The sequence below is a fragment of the Anolis sagrei genome, chromosome 2 (genome assembly GCF_037176765.1).
Source record: "Anolis sagrei isolate rAnoSag1 chromosome 2, rAnoSag1.mat, whole genome shotgun sequence".
NCBI classification, from domain to species: Eukaryota; Metazoa; Chordata; class Lepidosauria; order Squamata; family Dactyloidae; genus Anolis; species Anolis sagrei.
The window spans coordinates 14,996,699-15,017,736 of record NC_090022.1 but is presented as its reverse complement, the minus strand read 5'-3'; the positions used below and the strand labels follow the sequence as shown (position 1 = coordinate 15,017,736).

Here is a 21,038-nt window from a genome sequence, read left to right as displayed (position 1 = left end):
GTTGGATCCAATGAGCAGGACTATGTCGATACCCGGCTCAAAGGGTGGAATGAGGTCCTGTAGTCCTTTTAGGTGGGGATGCGCTTGCATCATCTCTCTGGTAGCAATCTGGTCCTTATTGCGTGGGATGGACGCACATTCAATAAGGTCAGGTAACTCAAAACAAATGTCTTTGCCACATGGCGAAATGATAAATCCAGACGCAACGCGGCCCTGTCTTTGTTGTTTGCCTGTACAAGTAGAAATACAATAGTCAATAGTCTTTGCCTGCCCCTTAAAGATTTTGAAGAAGTCAGGGGTGGCCAGGGAACCGTCGCTTTGGTTGTCAAGGGCCACGTACATTTTCTTCTTCATCCAAGGCTTGCTGGCAGGAAAAACCTCTGCCAGACAAATAGGGTGGCAAATCCTAGTCTTCTTTGGGCTGCCGCACAACTGTGTGCAGGCCACAGAGGGTGCCTCAGTGACCGATGAAGGTCCAGCTGAATCTTCTGTGGAGCGTTGACTGGTGGCCCCGCTCTTGACCTTGGAGGGCACGAAATCCTTGTCATGCATGGCTGAGCAATGCTTTTCGGATTGGCACACCTCGCACTTTACCTTTTCTTTGCATGACTTTGACTGGTGGGGAGTTGCACCGCAGCACCTGAAGCAGATCCTGGACTTTTTGAGGATCTCGACCTTGTCTGCGTGAGGCTTCTTGGCAAACTCCCTGCAGTCGGCCAAACTGTGGGGCTTTGCATGCAGTGGGCACAAGACATCCTCGGGGTCAGCTGGAGATGAGTTGGTCTCCGTGGACTTGACGGTGATGTTTCTTTTGGTGCCACTGTCTGCAGGTTTCTTAGGGTCTTTGATGGGCCTGTCCATCCTTGGGGTCCCATAAAGAGTTGGAAATCCCGTCTGTGGGTCGTTGAGTTGCATGGCTGCATTTGTAACAAAGTCCACAAGATGGGTGAACGGTGGGTAGACCTGATGGTTGGCCTGTTTGAATCTGAAGACTTCTTTGCCCCACTCTTCTTGTAAGGAGAATGGCAGCTTCTGGATGATGGCAGTTTGGGACAGGTGTTGGTCCAGGCAGGCAAACCCTGGAAGCTGTGGGTTTCCCTTGGCAGACTGAAGCTCAATCAATAAGTCTGACAAGTCCCAAAGCTGTTCAAAGTCTTTTGGTTTGAGCACTGGGAACTGATGAAGTCTGTCCATCAGCGAAGCTTCAATTTGGGTACTGGACCCGTAGCGCTGGTCAAGCCTTCTCCATGCAGTGTCCAAAGCTCTATCTGGTTGGTCGATGAGAGCCGAGAAAATCCTTCTCACCTGCTGAGCCGATACTGGACCAAGCCAGGCGATCAAAAGAGTCAATTGTTCCTCAGAGGAGAGTCTTAAACTCTGAATGGCTCGCTGAAAAGTCTTTTTCCAAAGTAGGAAATCTTCTGGCCGGTCAGAGAATTTCTCCACACCTTTGTCCCTCAAATCTTTTCTTGGGTTCCTAAACAAAGACTCAAGCTGCAACTGAGGAGTCTGAAGGAACGGAAGGGGTGTTTGGTCAGGGGTAAAGGTGAAGTTCTTCTGAAATGTCGAAGGTCCATTCCAAGGAACACCTGTGGCCTCAGGAATGGGTGACACTCTGATTTCTGGGCTAGGCTTTGGTACCTGAGTTGATGGCTGTGGGCTCCTGGCCCTGAATTGCTCGACTAGCCTGTGTGGCGCGATGTCGCTGTCCGCATGCACCAGCTTGCCATCTTGGAAACCAACGTGGGCTGGCAGAAAAGGCGTGGTTGGAGGTGTTGACAAACGGTTGACATTTTCTTGAGACAGTTCTCCTTGCAGTGCCTTTGCCAAGATGTTGGCACGGACTCTTTTCTGCGCTACCTCCTGCTGGATGCGCGACAACTTTAATTTCGCCTCTAACTCGGCTTGTGACTGCTTTTGCTTCGCCTCTAACTCGGCTTGTGACTGCTTTTGCTTCGCCTCTAACTCGGCTTGTGACTGCTTTTGCTTCGCCTCTAACTCTAGTTGAGCCCGCTCAAAGTTCAGGCCTAGGTCTGCCGCTGCAGCCTCAGCTTCTGCTTCTAGGATTTTTTCTCGCAGTTTGAGACGCCTTGTTTCCCTGTTGTAAAAAGCCGCCATAGATGAGGAGCTGCTTCTGGAGACAGACGATCCTGACGCGGAGCTATGTCTGCTGCTATGCCTCCTGCTGGTGTGGCTGTGCTTGCTTTGGCCAGAAGCACCTCCCTGACTGCTCTGCGCACTTAAAGCCTTTGGGGAATGCTTAAGCGGCTCTGGGATCATGCTGCCAACGGGCGAAGCTTGACCATCTTTGTCCCTTCTGGGGGAGGGATCAAAGTAGGCTGCATGAAAACTGTGGGATCTTAGATCATAAGGCTTGCCCTCAGATTTTGGTGAGCTTGAGGTATGAGCCATGATAGCAAATTGCCCAAACAGTATAGCAATACAATCACAATAACAAATAATATCAGTATATCAATATGAAAATGCAATATGCAGCAAATAACAGTAAATAGAGCAATGCAATATATCAATGCAATTATGCACACACAAATGGCTTATCACTTTGAAGCAATGCAATAATGACAAGTAAAGCAAGCAATTCAATCAATACAGTTGCAAACACACTCAAAACCTTATCACTTTACTGGCAGAATAGACACAGCATACACAGTTATTCAAATGAACATCAAACTCTTGCTGAAAGGCTGTAAAAAGCCAAAGGAGATTGCAAAAAACCCTTTCCAGAAATCTGAAAGGCAAAGCAGAATCAAAAGAGCGGGAAAGCTTGCTTCTGCTGGAAACTGTAGCAGGACCTAGCAGAGCTTGCTATGTAGATACTCTAGAAAGGACGGGAAGAATGTTGCAATTCCGTGCAGACCTGCTGTGCAAAAGCTGGAGGAGAAATGTAGCAACTTGCAAACTGAGTAGATCTTCAAAATGGTGGGAAGAGAGCTGAAGCAAAGAAGGAGGCTGCCAGCCCCTCCCTTCTGGTCTTCCAAAATGGCCGAAAATGAAGAGACGCAGACAGATGGGCTCCTCTTCAAGATGGCCGAAACTCCTCAGACACACAGATGGATGGATCCAGGTAATGAAGACTTGAAATGGCTTGTACAGGCTTCTTAAACACTGTTCTGTAGCTGTAAAGTCTTTTTCTCTATTCCCGGGTGGCAGAAGCCACCAGCTCCGTCTTTTACTGTGCTGTCGCACGCTGGGCCTGTACATTAAACCGTACACAGGACATAAATTCTCTGTGCCCAACGGGACGCCGGGGCTGCCTCAGAATAAAGGCCCTTAGATTCCCCCAAACAGAGTCTTTAGAATGCTTAAAGTAAGTCCAACAAAGTTCTTTTATTAAGGAACAAACAGGAACAAACAGGTACTTTAACGGTTTTCTTAACAGTCTATAGGCTCTTTCAAATCTTGTCCTCTAGGAACAGGCACTGTCTTCTTAACTGTAGCTAACCAATGGGGAAATCCTAGCTTCTAATCTGGGCAGTCTGTACTTGCCTCTGTTGACGTGGAGCCCCTGCACCCGGTACCAATTGCGTCTGGCTTCCGCGAGTGACTTGCCTCAACAGAGCTTTGTAGACCTCCAGGGAAAAAGAAGGAGTTCAGGTTGCTGTGATGGCCGGCTGGAGTCCCTTAGCCAAGCTGTGGCTGTATGTCTCCTGGCCAAGCCGTAGGGCTGTATAACCCCGGCCAAGCTGTAAAAGACGAAGCTTTTCTACAGGAGCCACTTCGTTCTATGTCCTGTGTGAAAGGCTTCTCTGTGAGAACTAACTCAAAATGGCTTTTTTCCTCCAAAACTCAACAAGGGGCGGGATCAGGGAACCTAACTATAACTGGCAGGTGGCTTACCCTATAAATGCAAATTATAACAGGAAACCCCCTGCTGCAAAATCCCAAGCATAGGATTGCACACAAACATTTAAACACAGCAAATACATCTGGAGCTCCTGGAACAGCTGTTCCAGAACAAAGTCACAGGGATGAGGGAGCAAGCTTGCTTTCTGCTTCCTTGGAGACTAGGACGCGGAACAATGGTTTCAAACTACAAGAGAGGAGATTCCATCTGAACATGAGGAAGAACTTCCTGACTGTGAGAGACGTTCAGCAGTGGAACTCTCTGCCCCGGAGTGTGGAGGCTCCTTCTTTGGAAGCTTTTAAACAGAGGCTGAATGGCCATCTGTCGGGGGTGCTTTGAATGCAATTTTCCTGATTCTTGGTAGGGAGTTGGACTGGATGGCCCATGAGGTCTCTTCCAACTCTGATTCTAGGGTTCCACAGCATTGAGCTGTGGCAGTTAAAGTGGTGTCAAACTGTGTTCATTCTATAGTAAAGACACATCTGTGGTCTGTGGTGTTCTGGTCAGGAGCTCTTGCATACCAAAACCTCAATGGGTTAACTCCACTGAGCTCTCCAGCCTAGACAGGGCTGCACAAATAAAAATAGACAGTGCAGAGTGTGTTTGGGTTTGTTTGGTTTTTTTTTTTCATACTTGCACTGTATTCCTCTTCCTGTCCCTCCCCTTTGGCTAAAGTGTCCTTTTCGTGTGTCGCCTAAACTTTGGAGTGTTCTCCAATTTTGCAAAGGCTGCAACTGAATCAGCACTTCAGGGAGGTGAGTAAAGAAGGGGGGAAAGGGGGAGGAAATCAGAAAGGAAGGAGAGTGGAAGGAGAGGAAGAATTGCCCGAAAAAGGAAGAGGGAAGAAACTAACTGTAAACCAAGGATCCCAAACTGTAATGCTCAGGTGCTGTTAGACTGCAACTCCCATCTAACCAGTTTGAGAAGGTGTGATGGGCATTGCAATCTAGCAACATATGGAGGGCCATAAGTTGCTCTTTACATGTTTTCCTTTCTCTCCCTCTCTCTGTAATGCATAAAGATTGTCAGCAAACTTCTGCATACTCTAATGCAATGTTTCTCAACCTTCGTAATGCCATGATCCCATAATACAGTTCCTCATGTTGTGCTGACCCCCAACCATAACATTATTTTTGTTGCTACTTCACAACTGCAATTTTGCTACTGTTACGAATCATTATGTAAATATCCAATATGCAAGATGTATTTTCATTCACTGGACCAAATTGGGTTCAAAAACCCAATACGCCCAAATCTGAATACTAGTGGGGTAGGGTTGGGGTTGATTTTGTCATTTGGGTGTTGTAGTTGCTGGGATTGATAGTTCACCTACAGTCAAAGAGCATTCTGAACTCCACCAATGATCAAATTGAACCCATCTTTACACAAAGAACTCCCATGACCAACAAAAAATACTGGAAGGGTTTGGTGGGCACTGACCTTGAGTTTTGGAGTTGTAGTTCACCTACATCCAGAGAACACTGTGGTCTCAAACAATGATGGATCTGGACCAAACATGGCACAAATAATCAGTATGCCCAAATATGAACACTGGTGGAGTTTGGGAAAAATAGACCTTGACATTTGGGAGTTGTAGTTGCTGGGATTTATAGTTCGCCTACAATCAAAGAGCATTCTGAACCCCACCAATGATGGAATTGAATCAACTTGGCACAACCAACTCCCATAACCAACAGAAAATACTGGAAAGGTTTAGTGGACCTTAAGTTTTTGGAGTTGTAGTTCACCTATATCCAGAGAGCACTGTGGACTCAAACAATGGTGGATCTGGACCAAACTTGGCATGCATACTCAATATGCCCAAATGTGAACACTGGTAGAGTTTGGAGAAAGTAGACCTTGGGATTTGTAGTTGCTGTGATTTATAGTTTGCCTACAATCAAAGAGCATTCTGAACCCTACCAATGATAGAACTGGGCCAATACAGAACCTCCATGACCAGCAAAAAATACTGTGTTTTGTGATGGTCTTTGGCGACCCCTCTGACACCTCCCTCGCAACCCCACACAGGGGTCCCAACCCCCAGGTTGAAAAACACTGCTCTAATGTATGTGTGTATGTATGTATGTATGCAATAGTAGAGCCTTCCCATTCAGGTGCAGTCTATCTCTGAGTGCACCTACACTGTAAAATAAATGCAGTTTGACAGCCCTTTCACTGCCCTGGTACAAGGCTATGGAATTCTGGGAATTCTACTTTGGTGCAGAATCAGCACTCTTTGGCTGAGAAGGATAAATAAATTACAGATCTCAGGATTCCACGGCATTGAGTGATGGAAGTTAAAGGTGTGTCAATATGCATTCATTTGCCAGCTTAGATATGTAAATAGGTATGCATTAAGAGAGCCTCCATATTTAGGTGCAGTTTGACACCCCTTTGATCCATGATTCAGTGCTATGGAATTTTGGGATTTGTAGTTTTACAAGGTCTTTATCCTCTCTTCTTGTAGTTTGAATTCATTGCTCTGTTTCTAGAGCAGTAGAAAGCAAGCTCTTCCCCTCCTCAATGTGACAACCTTTCAAATATACCAACATTTACGAACATGGCTTTCGTTTCAGCCCTTAACCTTCTTTTCTCTAAACTAAATATATCAGTGTTCCAGGTTGTCGATATCCTTCATAGAATCATAGAATCAAAGAGTTGGAAGAGATCTCATGGGCCATCCAGTCCAACCCTCTGCCAAGAAGCAGGAATATTGTATTCAAATCACCCCTGACAGATGGCCATCCAGCCTCTGTTTAAAAGCTTCCAAAAGCTTCTTCTTCAACAACAAAAAAACACTTTATTTATAATCTGCTACATCTCCTGGAGAGACTCAGAGACTTATTACATATATAAGGCAAACATTCAATGCCTTTTTACACAGTACACAACGACATACAACACACAGATAGAGGTAAAAGCCTTTCCTTCCACCTCCAGCACCTGGAGGCGCGAGTCAGGGTGAGCTCAACTCTGGCCATCATGGCTCTTGTTCCATATTTCCATGCCGAAGAGCCTGTTGACCGTAGACTTCTCTGATCGAGTTGCCGGCATGTTTGCATATCTGCATGGGGTGCCCTTTTGCCTCCCCTTCAAGGTGGTACCTATTGATCTACTTGCAATACATGATTTCGAACTGCTAGGTAGGCAGAAGCAAGAGCTAACAGCTGGCAGCTCACCCTGACTCGCGGCTTCAGACTTCTAACCGTGCAGTCAGCATATTTCCTGAAGCTAGCAGTTTAACCTGCTGTGCTACTGAGGCTCCTGTGGTATGCAGAACTGGACAGTTCCATGTGAGGTCTGACCAAATATACACTATCTCAAAGCTGATCCAGAGTGTTGAGTTCCAGATCAGTCCCAGGATGGTTTCCACCCCCAATTCCTAAGTTTGCAGAGACAGGAAGGAGTCCTGGTCATCCAGCGATGCCAAACTCATTTTGGCGCTGCCAGATGCCCACTTTTGTACAATCACCTCCTGTTCTCAGCATTGCAGTGGCCTCTGAGTGCAAAATGGCTAGTGTCCATCGCTTGTTGCTTGGAGTGACATCGTCAGGTGTCAACTCACTCCAGGTGACTAGTAATGGATACCAGCCACGTTAGGCCCAGTGGCTATCATGATGATTTGGATGGTGAGTGCCATCTTGTGTCCCTGGGCCACTGAAGCCAAGGAAATCTGGAATAGCCATGTCAACAGTTGCAGCTGTTTCCATCTTGGAAACAGCCCAACTCCTTATATGGGCCCAACATTGCAGTTTGCTTTGGATTCTTGGGGGGAATTCAGAGTAACCCACAATTTTGGTTAACGCTATTCAAGGCTGCGTTAACCCAAATCAGGCCCATGCCATGTGCAGCCATTATGGAGCTGCTTCACCCCTCCTTTGGGATAATGGGTTAGTGTCAATGTGCCACTAGATGCTACGGTTTTTGGCAAAATGATGCCATAACCTTTTGGCAAATGTGAATCTCATAACCATTTGGGAAATAGGATTCATAACTTTTTTTGAAGAATATCACTGGTCACTGGAAAGGCATGACCTTGTTAGAAGTCACAACCTTTTGAAAAATGTAGTTTGCCAGCATCCATGCAAGGCAACTAGGTCTCTCAGCTGTTATGTACCTAGGTATGTCTTTGAACTGTCAGGGCCAAAGAAATGCCAATGCACAAAACATATATTCAGCAAAGTTTCAGAAGTGTTCTTTTAGTTGTCCCAAAACATGTACTCTTCCTTAAAATATATTTGTCTTTAAATCATGCTACCGCGGGGGAAATCCCTTCCTGTCTTGCTTCCCCTATGATGTAGCAGTTGTTTCCAGCTAGGGACAGACATGTTCCCGTGGAGTCTCTTGGTTAGCTAAGTACTTCCCAAAGACAAAATAAACAGTTTTCTTTAAAGGTAACAGAGTTGGTCTAAAGATGTGGATGTTTCGCTGTACTTTTGACTAGACAATTCCTTAGACAACTGGTTCCAGCTAGAACCCAAAATCTCGTCCTTGCACTTTACTATTGTTTGTACCCAAAGCTCTACCTTACATTGTCCTCTGTCGTACTGCTGCCATATGACCTATGCACTTTATTCACTAGCGCTATCCTCTAAATAGTTTTTGCACCAGTTCGCCCACTCGTGAAAAAAACATGATGTGGAGGGGGGCAAAAACTCCCAGTTGTCATTTTTGAAATTAACTCAGTGTTGAGACAGGTTGAAATGAAACTAGTTATTGCTATCATTTAGTACAGCAGAAGTCATTTTTTCCATTGTTCTTGTTGTCATCGTTGTGTACCTTGAAATCATTTCAATAGGTTTCCATGACTGAGCAGGGAATCAAATATTTTTGGAAATTATAGCCTTTTGAAAGGCAAAACCTTTTGGAAGTTATGACCTTTTTGAGATCATAACCTTTTGTAAAACCAGAATCTCCATAGCCATTTGGAATCATAGAATCATAGTTGGAAGAGACCTCATGGGCCATCCAGTCCAACCCTATTCTGCCAAGAAGCAGGAATATTGCATTCAAAGCACCCCTAACAGATGGCCATCCAGCCTCTGTTTAAAAGCTTCCAAAGAAGAAGCCTCCACTACGCTCTGTGGCAGAGAGTTTCACTGCTGAACAGCTCTCACAGTCAGGAAGTTCTTCCTAATGTTCAGATGGAATCTCCTTTCTTGTAGTTTGAAGCCATTGTTCCACTTCTCCAGGGAAGCAGGAAACATGCTTGCTCCCTCCTCCCTATGACTTCCTCTCACATATTTATACATGGCTATCATATCTCCTTTCAGCCTTCTCAGGCTAAATATGCCCATCTCTTCAAGCCGTTCCTCATAGGGCTTGTTCTCCAGTTTCTTGATCATATTAGTCGCCCTGCTCTGGACACATTGTAGATTATCAATATCTCCCTTCAATTGTGGTGCCCAGAATTGGAAACAGTGTGATTCCAGGTGTGGTCTAACTAAGGCAGAATAGAGGGGTAGCATGACTTCCCTGGATCTAGACAACAGACTCCTATTGATGCAGGCCAAAATCCCATTGGCTTTTTTTGCCGCTGCATAACATTGTTGGCTCATGTTTAACTTCCTGTCCACGAGGTCTCCAAGATCTTTTTCACACATACTGCTCTCGAGCCATGCGTCCCCCATTCTGTATCCTTGCATTTCATTTTTTCTGCCTAAGGGGAGTATTCACATTCACAATTCCCCTATCAGCTGCTACTAAATAAATTCTTGGTTGATTGAGGGTGTATCTACACTTTAGAATTAAAACAATTTGACACCACTTTAAGTGGTATGACTCCCTGCTATCGAATCATGGGAATCATAATTTGGTGGGGCATCAGCCTTCTTTGGCAGAGAAGTCTAAAGACCTTGTAAAACTACAACCCCCATGATTTCATAGCATTTAAAGTATGATCAAACTGCATTTATTCTACAATGTATTTGTATCATTTGATTTTTCAAGAGCTGTTCAGCAGTGGAACTCTCTCCCCAGTGTGATGGAGGCTCCTTCTTTGGAGACTTTTAAGTAGAGGCTGGATGGCCATCTGTTGGGTGTGTTTTGAATGCGATTTTCCTGCTTCGTGGCAGAATGGAGTTGGTTTGGATGGCCTACAAGGTCTTTTTCCAACTCAATGATTCTATGCTTCTATGATTTGAGATGAAGTTGTAGTGATGGAGAAATTAAGAGTTTGTATATATATATATTCACACCAAACACACATACTAGCCGTCCCCTGCCACATGTTGCTGTGGCCCAGTCTGGTGATCTGGAAAATAAAGTATTGAGAAAGTGTTGCTTTCTATTATATATAATTTCTTTATGCTTTTGGGTAAACAGTGTTTGATTACATTTCCTTGCCCTGGTGAAGGGAGTTTGATCATAGAGGTTCCATGTGGGAAGTTTGCCCCAATTCTATCATTTGTGGGGTTAAGAATGCTCTTTAATTGTTGATGAACTATAAATCCCAATAACTACAACTCCCAAATGTCAAGGACTATTTTCCCCAAGCTCCTACTTGGGCATATGGAATATTCGTGCCAAGTTTGTTCCAGATCCATCATTGTTTGAGTCCACAGTGCTGTCTGGATGGAGGTGAACTACAACTCCCAAACTCAATGTCAATGCCCACCAAGCCCTTCTAGTGTTTTCTGTTGGTCACGGGAGTCCTGTGTGCCACATTCAGTTCAATTCCATCATTGGTGGAGTTTGGAAGGCTCTTTGATTGTAGGTGAACTATAAATCCCAGCAACTACAACCCCCAAATGACAATTATTTTGAGTGATGGTCACTCCTTGGGTTAGTAGGTGTTCTGTGGCCAAATTTGGTTGCAATTCGTCCAGTGCTTTTTGAGTTACGACCCCCAAATGACAAACTCAATTTTTTTGAGTGATGGTCACTCCTTGGGTTAGTAGGTGTCTTGTGGCCAAATTTGGCGGCAATTTGTCCAGTGCTTTTTGAGTTACGTTAATCCCACAAATGAACATTACATTTTTATTTAAATGTATGTAAATCTATATATAATATAGATTTATTATTCTAGCTCTGTTTTTAAATATTTAATTGGTTTAATTGATGTGGCAATTTTCGAAAAGTCAAACAAAAGAAAGCAAAGGCCATGCCTCCTTGCTCCAGTTTTCAGCCTGGCAACTTTAATCCTGTCTCTCCAGATCCAGCTTTTCCTCTCTCCAAACCATTCAGCCCTCCAACAGTTAAGTCAATAGAGTTTCCATGTGCAGAGAGGAAGGTGCATTTTTGATGTGTGTTTGGGGGGGGGAGGAAGAGGGGGAGCCTGCCATTGCATTAATAAATGCCACTTCCGCTCTGCATCCTTTGCCAACTGGGATTTTGAATTAACCTTTAGCAGCAGAGGAAGGAAACCGATGCCTGGGACCAAGGCTTTAAAGGTACATCATTAGATGGGATAGAGGAGAGGATGGAGGGATGGGGATGTGCGCATCAGGGGGAGAAGAGATGCGTATTGTGTGGGGATTGTTATTATTATTGAAAGGAGGGGGGCAGATGGATTTAGGAATGCAAATTGTGCAGCCATGTATTGTCGAAGGCATTCATGGCCGGAATCACTGGGTTGTTGTGAGTTTCCCAGGAACAAAAACCATAGTGTTACATAGTGCAAATGTGGGATTCATAACAGTAGCAAAGTATTTATTTATTTATTTGTCGTTTCAGAACAACCAGTCAAATTATATTACATTTCTAACAGAACAAAGCAAACAAACAGACAAAATACAAAATTTGTGAGTTTGGTAGTTCATCAAATGTCCTTTGACCAGTATCTGGCCACTTGGAGTGCTTCTGGTGTTGCCGCAAGAAGGTCCTCCATGGTGCATGTGGCAGGGCTCAGGGTGCATTGCAGCAGGTGGTCAGTGGTTTGCTCTTCTCCACACTCGCATGTCGAGGATTCCACTTTGTGGCCCCATTTCTGAAGGTTGGCTCTGCATCTCGTGGTGCCAGAGTGCAGTCTGTTCAGCGCCTTCCAAGTCGCCCAGTCCTCTGTGTGTCCAGGGGGGAGTCTCTCATTTGGTATGAGCTATTGGTTGAGGTTCTGTGTTTGAGCCTGCCACTTTTGGACTCTTGCTTGCAGAGGTGTTCCAGCGAGTGTCTCTGTAGTAGCAAAGTGACAACTATGTAGTAGCAACCAAAATAATGCCTTAGTCAGAGCACACCTGGAATCACATTGTGTCCAATTCTGGGCACCGCAATTGAAGGGAAATGTTGACTCCAAGCTGGAATGTGTCCAGAGGAGGGCGACTCAAAGGATCAAGGGTCTGGAGAACAAGCCCTATGAGGAGCAGCTGAAAGAGTTGGGCACGTGTAGCCTACAGAAAAGAAGGCTGAGAGGAGAAATGAAGAGGGCCATGTATCAAGATGGGAGGGGAAGTCACAGGGAGGAGGGAGCAAGCTTGTTTACTCATGTATGGTTTGATGATGTTACTTGGAAACTACCCTGAGTCCCCCTCAAGGAAATAGAGTGGTATATAAATAAAGGTGATGATGATGATGATGATGATTATTATTATTATTATTTTCCGCTGCCCTAGAGACTAGGACATGGAACAATGGCTTCAAACTACTGGAAATTCCACCTGAACATTAGGAAGAACTTCCTAATTGTGAGAGCTGTTCAGCAGTGGAACTCTCTGAGTGTACTGGAGTCTCCTTTTTTGGAGGCCTTTAAACAGAGGATGGATGGCCATCTGTCAGGGTATTTGAATGTGATTTTCCTGCTTCTTGGCAGAATGGGGTTGGACTGGATGGCCCATGAGGTCTCTCCCAACTCTGTGATTCTGTGAGTCAACATTGCGAGTACCAGAGGGTGAAACCAATATTGTTTTCTTTTGGCCAGGTGACGACATTTTAATCAAAGCTTTATATATGTATTTATAACAACAAGTTGGAATTCATGCCACAGAAGACATTCCCTAGCTAACCACTAAAAGACCTTCAGTGTATTGCTGAAGGCTTTCATGGACGGAATCACTGGGTTGTTGTGAGTTTTCCGGGTTGTATGGCCATGTTCCAGAAGCAATATCTCTTGACATTTCGCCTGCATCTATGGTAGGCATCCTCAGAGGTTGTGAGATCTGTTGGAAATTAGGAAATGCTATAAAATGAACAACAGGGAATAATTGCTGTCTAGGGCTGTTAAAGAGAACGAAAAGCCAAGTCAAATTCTGTCTGACTGAGAGGCACATACATATGATGATTTCCCAAGATATATCTGTGTTACATCTGTTGCAGCAAAACAACAAAAGGCTGCATCTCCACTGCAGAATGAATATAATAATAACAATAATAATAATAAAACTTTATTTGTACCCCGCTACCATCTCCCCAAGGAGACTCAGTGCGGCTTACATGAGGCCGAGCCCACAATACATCAGCAAAAAACAACAACAGTAATAAAAAACAATAAAATAAAACTCATAAACAAAAAAGAGGCAGTAAACATCAACAATAACACAATAGCATTTAAAAACCTATGGCTGGGCCAAATGTAATGATTAAAATTTTAAAAATAATGCTGAGCAAGACCAGGTGAAATATAACTAGGATAGAATTTCAGAAAAGAATAGGGCATACAGACAGTCCTAGATCACTAATAGAGTGAAATTAGGGACATATTCTGGGAGTTTCCTTATTCTGGGAAGGCACACTGGAACAAACACATTTTCAAACTCCTCCTAAAGATTGCCAAAGTTGGGGCATGCCTGATGTCCTTGGGGAGTGAGTTCCAGAGTCGGGGGCCACCACCAAGAAGGTCCTCTCCCTCGTCCCCACCAATCAATCACGCCTGCGATGGAGGTGGGAGTGCGAGCAGGGCCTCTCCAGATGATCAAAGAGATTGTGTGGGTTCATACACAGAAATGCGGTCACGCAGGTAGGCAGGTCCCAAACCGTTTAGGGCTTTGTAGGTAAGAACCTGCAACTTGAATTGGGACCACTTTGATGCCACTTTGATGCCACTTTGTCTGCCATGGCACCATGCTCTGGGATTCGTTGTAGTTCAGTAAAAAGCACTCTTTGGCAGAGAAGGCTAAAGACCTTGTAGAACTGCAACACCCAGGATTCCATAGCATTGATCCATGTCAGTCGAAGCAGCATCAAACAGCATTAACTCTACAGTAGAGATGCATCCTGTCAATCCATTTAAGACAAATCGAATCTTAGAATCCTAGAGTTGGAAGAGACCTCATGGGCCATCCTGTCCAACCCCCTGCCAAGAAGCAGGAATATTGCATTCAAAGCACCCCAACAGATGGCCATCCAGCCTCTGTTTCAAAGCCTCCATAGAAGGAGACTCCACCACACTTCGGGGCAGAGAGTTCCATTGCGGAACAGCTCTCACACTCAGGAAGTTCTTCCTAATATTCAGGTGGAATCCCCTTTCCTGTATTTTGAAGCCATTGCTCCATTGTGTCCTAGTCTCCAGGGCAGCAGAAAATGCTCCCTTCTCCCGATAACTTCCTTTCACATATTTTATACATGGCCATGATGTCTCCTCTCAGCCTTGAGCGAGTCACTCTATTTCAGCCACAGAGGAAGGCAATGGCAAACATCTCCTGAAGAACTCTTGCCAAGAAAACCCAAGGAATCTTAGGACCACAACTTGGAGGCACATGCTAATAATTTATTATAGCCTGAGCATTGCTGTATTTATCCCAATCCACGCTGACATACTGGTGAGATAATTTCATCAGGGAGAGTAATGGAATACTAGAGCTGGACGAGACCTTAAGGGCCATTCGGTCCAGCCCCATGAAGCCATGCAAGAAATGCACAAAGCATTCCCTACAGATGGTCATCCAGCCTCTGCTTTTAAAAAAAGCCCAGAGAAGGAGACTCCAGGCCCTTCCACACAGCCATATCACCCAGAATTTCAAGACAGATAATCCACAATATCTGCTTTGAACTGGGTAGTCTACACTGCCAAATAATCCATCTTAATGTGGATTTCATACAGCTGTGTGGAAGGGGCCTCCATCACACTTGTATGATGACATGCAAGAAATGCACAAAGCACTCCTGACAGATGGTCATCCAGCCTCTGCTTTAAAAAATAACCCAGAGAAGGAGACTCTGGGCCCTTCCACAAAGCCATATCATCCAGAATATCAAGGCAGATAATCCACAATATCTGCTTTAAACTGGGTAGCCCACACTGCCAAATAATCCAGCTCAATGTGGATTTCATACAGCTGTGTGGAAGGGGCCTCCATCACACTTACATGAGAAGCAGACAACTGGAGAACATCCCATAAAATCCACAGAAGAATGGGAGATGCGCCTCAAAATGTTAATGAAAATAATATGGTTGCTTTGTGTTGTCGAAGGCTTTTATGACCAGAATCATTAGATTGCTGTGAGTTTTCCAGGCTGTATGGCTATGTTTCAGAAGCATCTCTCCTGACATTTCAACCATATCTATGTTAGGCATCCTCAGAGGTCGTGGGGTCTGTTGGAAACTAGGCAAGTGAGGTTTATATATCTGTGGAATTAGCAGGGTGGGAGAAAGAACTCTTGTCTGTATGGTTGCTTCACTAGTCAAATAGAAACCCAGCAGGTTTCAACCTGAATATACTGTCAGCCCTCTGTTTCTACAGATTCTGTGCTTATGGATTCAACCATCCATATCAGGAAAATATTTCATTAAACTTTTTCCAAAGGGCTAACCTTTATTTTGCAATTTTGTATCATGGGACTATTTCGCTACATCATTGTATCTAGTAGCTTTTGAGCATTCATGGATTTTGGTACCTCTGGAACCAGACCCTAGCGAATACCAAGGGCCCACTTTTACTCTTAGGACAGTGTTTCTCAATCTTCCTAATGTCCTGACCCCTTAATACAGTTCCTCATGTTGTGGTGACCCCCAACCATAAAATTATTTTCATTGCAACTTCACAACTGTAATTTTTCTACTGTTATGAATCATCATGTAAATATCTGATATGCAGGATGTATTTTCATTCACTGGACCAAATTTGGCACCAATACCCAGTACGCCCAAATTTGAATCCTGGTGGGGTTGAGGGGGAAGATTGATTTTGTCATTTGGGAGTTGTAGTTGCTGGGATTTATAGTCCACCTACAATCAAAGAGCATTTGGAACTCCAGCAAAGATGGAGTTGAACCAAAATTGGCACACAGAACTCCATTGACCAACAGAAAATACTGGGTTTGGTGGGCATTGATCTTGGGTTTTGGAGTTGTAGTTCATCTACATCCAGAGAGCACTGTGGACTCACACAATGATGGATCTGGACCAAACTTGGCATGAATACGCAATATGCCCAAATGTGAACACTGGTGGAGTTTAAGGTGTATCAGGTATTTATGTCAAATTTGGACCAGTGAATGAAAATACATCCGACATATCAAATATTACGTGACGTTTCATAACAGTATCAAAATTAATTATGAAGTAGCAACAAAAATAATGTTATGGTTGGGGGTCACCACAACATGAGGAACTGTATTAAGGGGTCGTGGCTTTAGGAAGGTTTAGAATCACTGATTTATACCATAGAATGAATGCAGTTTGACACCACTTTAACTGTCATGGCTCACTGCTATGGAGTCCTAAGAGTTTAACAGGTTTTTAGCCTTCTTTGACAAAGAGTGCCGGTGACTTAAGAAACTACAACTCCCACAATTCCATGTCATTGAGCCATGGCATTTAAGTAGTGCCAAGCTGCATGATGCCATAGATGCACCCTTTATAGAGGATGTTTTTGTCTGCATAATGACCAGCATAATGCAAAATAAAATGCAGTGTTTATATATTGTTATTTACGTGTGTGTGTCTCCTCTATAACTTTTTGTTGGCTGTGATTTTGCTTGGTTTCTTAAGCAAGTTTTCCTGCTCTCCTTTTAGGCGGTTTTAAGTTTGGCTCAATTCTATCATTGGTAGGGTTCGGAATGCTCTTTGATTGTAGGTGGATTATAAATCCCAGCAACTACAACTCCCAAATGTGAAATCTATTTTCCCTAAACTCCACCAGTGTCCACATTTGGGAACGTTGAGTATTTGTGCCAAGTTTGGTCCAGATCCATCATTGTTAGAATCCACACTGCTCTCTGGATGTAGGTGAACTACAGCTCCAAAACTCAAGGTCAATGCCCACCAATATTTTCTGTTAGTCATGGGAGTTCTGTGTGCCAAAGTTGGTTCAGTTCCATTGTTGGTGGAGTTCAGAATGCTCTTTGGTTGTAGGTGAACTATAAATCCCAACAACAACAACTGCCACATGACAAAATGAATCTCCCCACAACCCCACCAATATTCAAAATTGGGTGTATTGGGCATTTGTGCCAAATTTGTTCCAGTGAATATAAATATATCCTGCATATCTGATATTTACATTGCTATTCATAACAGTAGCAAAATTACAATTGTGAAGTAGCAACAAAAATAATTTTAATATTGGGGGGTTACTACAATATGAGGAACTATATTAAGGGGTCGTGGCATTAGGAAGGTTGAGAAACACTGTCTTAAACAATGAATGACCAGGGCCAGCTCTATCAGTATTCCTGTAGAAACATACCAAAGCCAAGGTCCTAACGTCTTATTTCATTGTTTCATGTTTTTTTCTGACTCATCCGGCCTCGTGTTGGAACAATAAGCAATGCAAAATCTCCCCCAAGCCTCGAATCAGAGTGCTCTCGCAATCCTTTTATTAGATTAATAAAAGCAAGAGAGTCAGCCGCTCCGATTTAAGCACAGCCATAAAGAATGGAGATGGCAGGTGCATAAATGCCCCGCACCACCCGATTTCCTTGTTCTTTATAATGAGCAGAGAACGAATCCCAGTTCTCCCACCTTTGACCATCCCTGATCTGGACTGGGAGGCACAGGTTTGTGGTGGGATAAACTCTAGATCACATTCCACCTTACCCTTCCCAAGCAATAGTAAACAGGATTGGTATCCATTTTTAATCCCAGCAGACACTTAATAACCCAGATAGCAGGGTGGAAATATAATAGCAGTATATGTTTATAACTATCAGTGGAGGAAAGCTGGATTTACTACTATGGAAGCAGCCAGCCGACAGACCAAAACAGAGCTCAGGAAAGAATGAGTCTCTCAAATGTTTCCATGCAGAGGAGTATTATTATATCGTCTCAAAAGTATTTCACAAATTAGTATAAAACCGATAAAAATAGAAGGAGCGCAGGTGGCTAAATATCTTATGTCCAAAAACGGGCAACAGCAATGGCATTGTCTGTAGCCTCCAATAAATCTTCCTCTGTACATGAGGCAGGGCATAGTGGACAAGCATACAGATGCGGAGTTGTCTGTTCTGCTCCACAGTCACACAAGGTTTGGGATTCTTTTAGGTAGTGCCATTTTGCCAGGCTGTCTTTTGATCTGCCCACTCCACTTCTGAGTCTGTTCAGGGAATTCCAAGTTGCCCATTCTTGGTTTGCCCCTGGAGGAAGACCCTTGTGGGGGGCCATCCAGTTGGGGTTTCCTGGTTTAGCTGCCCAGAGGGATACCCTTGCTGTTGCTGGGGGGATGCCAAGAGGAGTGGTAGTAGCCAAGAGGAGTGGCCCGTACTTTGGGAAGTCTGACTTGGCCACGGTGGTCCACGCTTTGGTTACATCCCGTTTAGATTACTGCAACGCTCTCTACGTGGGGTTGCCTCTGAAGACTGCCTGGAAGCTGCAGTTAGTCCAATGCTCAGCAGCCAGACTACTAACGGATGCTGGGTGCAGGGAGCACACCACTCCGCTGTTACACCAGCTCCACTGGCTGGCAATTAGCTTCCAAGCACAATTCAAAATGCTGGTGTTAACCCATAAAGCCCTAAATGACTCCGGCCCTGTTTACCTCTCCGAAAGTATTCTCCCCTATGAACCATCAAGATTATTAAGATCGTCTGGAGAGGCCCTGCTCTTGGTCCCACCGACCTCGCAAGCACATCTGGTGGGGACGAGGGACAGGGCCTTCTCGGTGGTGGCCCCTCAACTCTGGAACTCTCTCCCACCGGAGATCAGAACCACCCCTTCTATCCTGACTTTCAGGAAACAGGTGAAGACGTGGTTATGGAGACAGGCATTCAACGAGTGAGCCAACACCCTGAGATATGGATGGAGGATGATGAACATCGATTTTAGTGGGACAACTGACCATTGTACTTATTGAATATAATTGCTGTTTTAATGTTTTATTGTAATATGAAGTATGATGTTTTATTGACTGTATGTGATGTTATGGTTGGAAACCGGTCTGAGTCCCTCAAGAGAGGTGAGAAGGTCGATATACAAAACTTTTAAATAATAAATAAATAAATAGTTCTCGTGAAGCTTTTCCTTGATTTGAGTCTGCTGGGAGGAAGCTGGTAGCCATGTAGTGGGTGGCTTTCACAGTGTTCAACCTTATCTCTCTCACATTTAGCAGCAACTTCCCATCACACATCGGGAGGGCAATGCCAGCTAGCTTGTAGAGTTTATCAACAGGCAGGGGTGGCTGAAGCAATAGGCGAGTTACGCATTTGCGTATAGCGCGTGAATCCCCGAGGGGTGTCTCAAGAGCCCTAGTCCCGAAAGGAGAAGCGATGGCCCTTCCAAAAATAGCCTTCCCTGCCGTCCCGCTCCTCTCCTTGGCCTTCATCCCACCTCCAAAGGGCCCACCCCCACTTCGAGCCCCATCAGGTGTAGGTTTAAGACATCCTGTGATTATTCTGCATGTTTCATTCAATGCTATGTTCACCTGCTTTGCATGGGCAGACCTATGCCAAACAGGACAGGCATACTCGGCAGTTGATTAAGACAAGGCCACGGCTGATGTTCTTACTAATTTTGGGTCTGTACCCCATGTGCTGCCAGTAAGTTTCCGCAGGATGTTATGGCATGCAGTTATTTTGTACTTGGTGTTCAAGCAGTGTTTCCTATATGTTAATGTTCGATTTATTTATTTATTTATTTATTTATTTAGCAATTTTATATACCAGTCTTCTCCCCTCTATCGGGGGACTCGGGCCAGTTTCCAACAATAAAATCACAAAACAATCATTAAAAACATCATATAACATATTCAATTAAAATGTTATAACAGCAAAATGCAATCACATAATAACAATGGTCAGTCGTCATAGTGAATTCGTTGTCCATCATTCATCGTCATCTATCCGATCACAGAAATATTGATCCACTCGTCGAAAGCCAAACCCCATAGCCAGGTTTTCACCCATTTTCTGAACGACAGAATGGAGGGAGCAGTTCTGATCTCCAATGGGAGAGAGTTCCAGAGTCGAGGGGCTACCACCGAGAAGGCCCTGTCCCTCGTCCCCAACAGATGCGCCTGAAAGGCCAGTGGGACCGAGAGCAGGGCCCCTCCAGACGATCTTAACAACCAAGATGGTTCATCTAAGGTGACACTGAGATATTTAGGATGGAAATAATGTTCAAGCTCTTGACCTTCCCAGGTGACTTAGAAATGGAAATGAGAACCAACTCCCAGAGTTGGACACGACTGGACTTGATATTTGGGGAAAACCTTTATCTTTACCTTTACTTAGCTCAGACGTGATGGAACTGTGCCTGCCTCTTCTTCCTTCCCTTCAAGGTCAGGGCAGTGGCAATGGGCATTGAGGGAGGAGTTTTCATCTGAGTCTGGCAGAACTGTGACTGCCATTGCCCCAACCTGAGGTTAGGGCAATGGCAGTTGAGATGGATGGAGTGCATCTCAGCATGATGGAGTTATGCTTGCTGTTTCTTTGCGTCTTTATTTGTCGTGTCAGGGCAACCAATCAATTATGTTACATTTCTAACAGAACAAAGCAAACAAACAGACAAAATACAAAATGTGTGAGTTTGGTAGTTGATTAAATGTCCTTTGACCAGTTCCTGGCCACTTGGAGTGCCTCTGGTGTTGCTGAAAGGAGGTCCTCCATTGTGCATGTGGCAGGGCTCAGGTTGCATTGCAGGAGGTGGTCAGTGGTTTGCTCCTCTCCACACTCGCATGTTGTGGATTCCACTTTGTAGCCCCATTTCTTGAGGTTGGCTTTGCATCTTGTGGTGCCAGTTCTTCTCTCTTGAGGCCAGGGCAGTGGCAGATGGGATGTGTGGAGGGGCTTTCTCTTTTCGGGGCAGCCCAGTGTTTGCAAGACTTGAGCAGGGCAATTGATGACTAGTGCTCTTGGAAGGCCTTTCAAT

General features: G+C 44.5%; 1 protein-coding gene across 3 annotated transcripts in view; it reads left to right on the top strand.

The window, feature by feature from the left end:
• Window positions 1–4,483: 4,483 nt before the first annotated feature.
• Window positions 4,484–21,038, top strand: part of LOC132765895 (zinc finger protein 436-like) — a 34,122-nt gene continuing 17,567 nt past the window's right edge. For 2 of the 3 annotated variants that reach the window (XR_010909382.1, XM_060760175.2), the window contains exon 1: window positions 11,144–11,259. Coding sequence is in view for 1 of the 3 variants with exons in the window: in XM_060760175.2 (XP_060616158.2) it covers window positions 11,236–11,259 (24 nt within the window). In the remaining 2 variants the exon portion in view is untranslated. Of the gene's footprint in view, window positions 4,621–11,143; window positions 11,260–21,038 lie in introns of those variants that run through there. The other variant, XM_060760176.2, reaches the window with a different exon arrangement.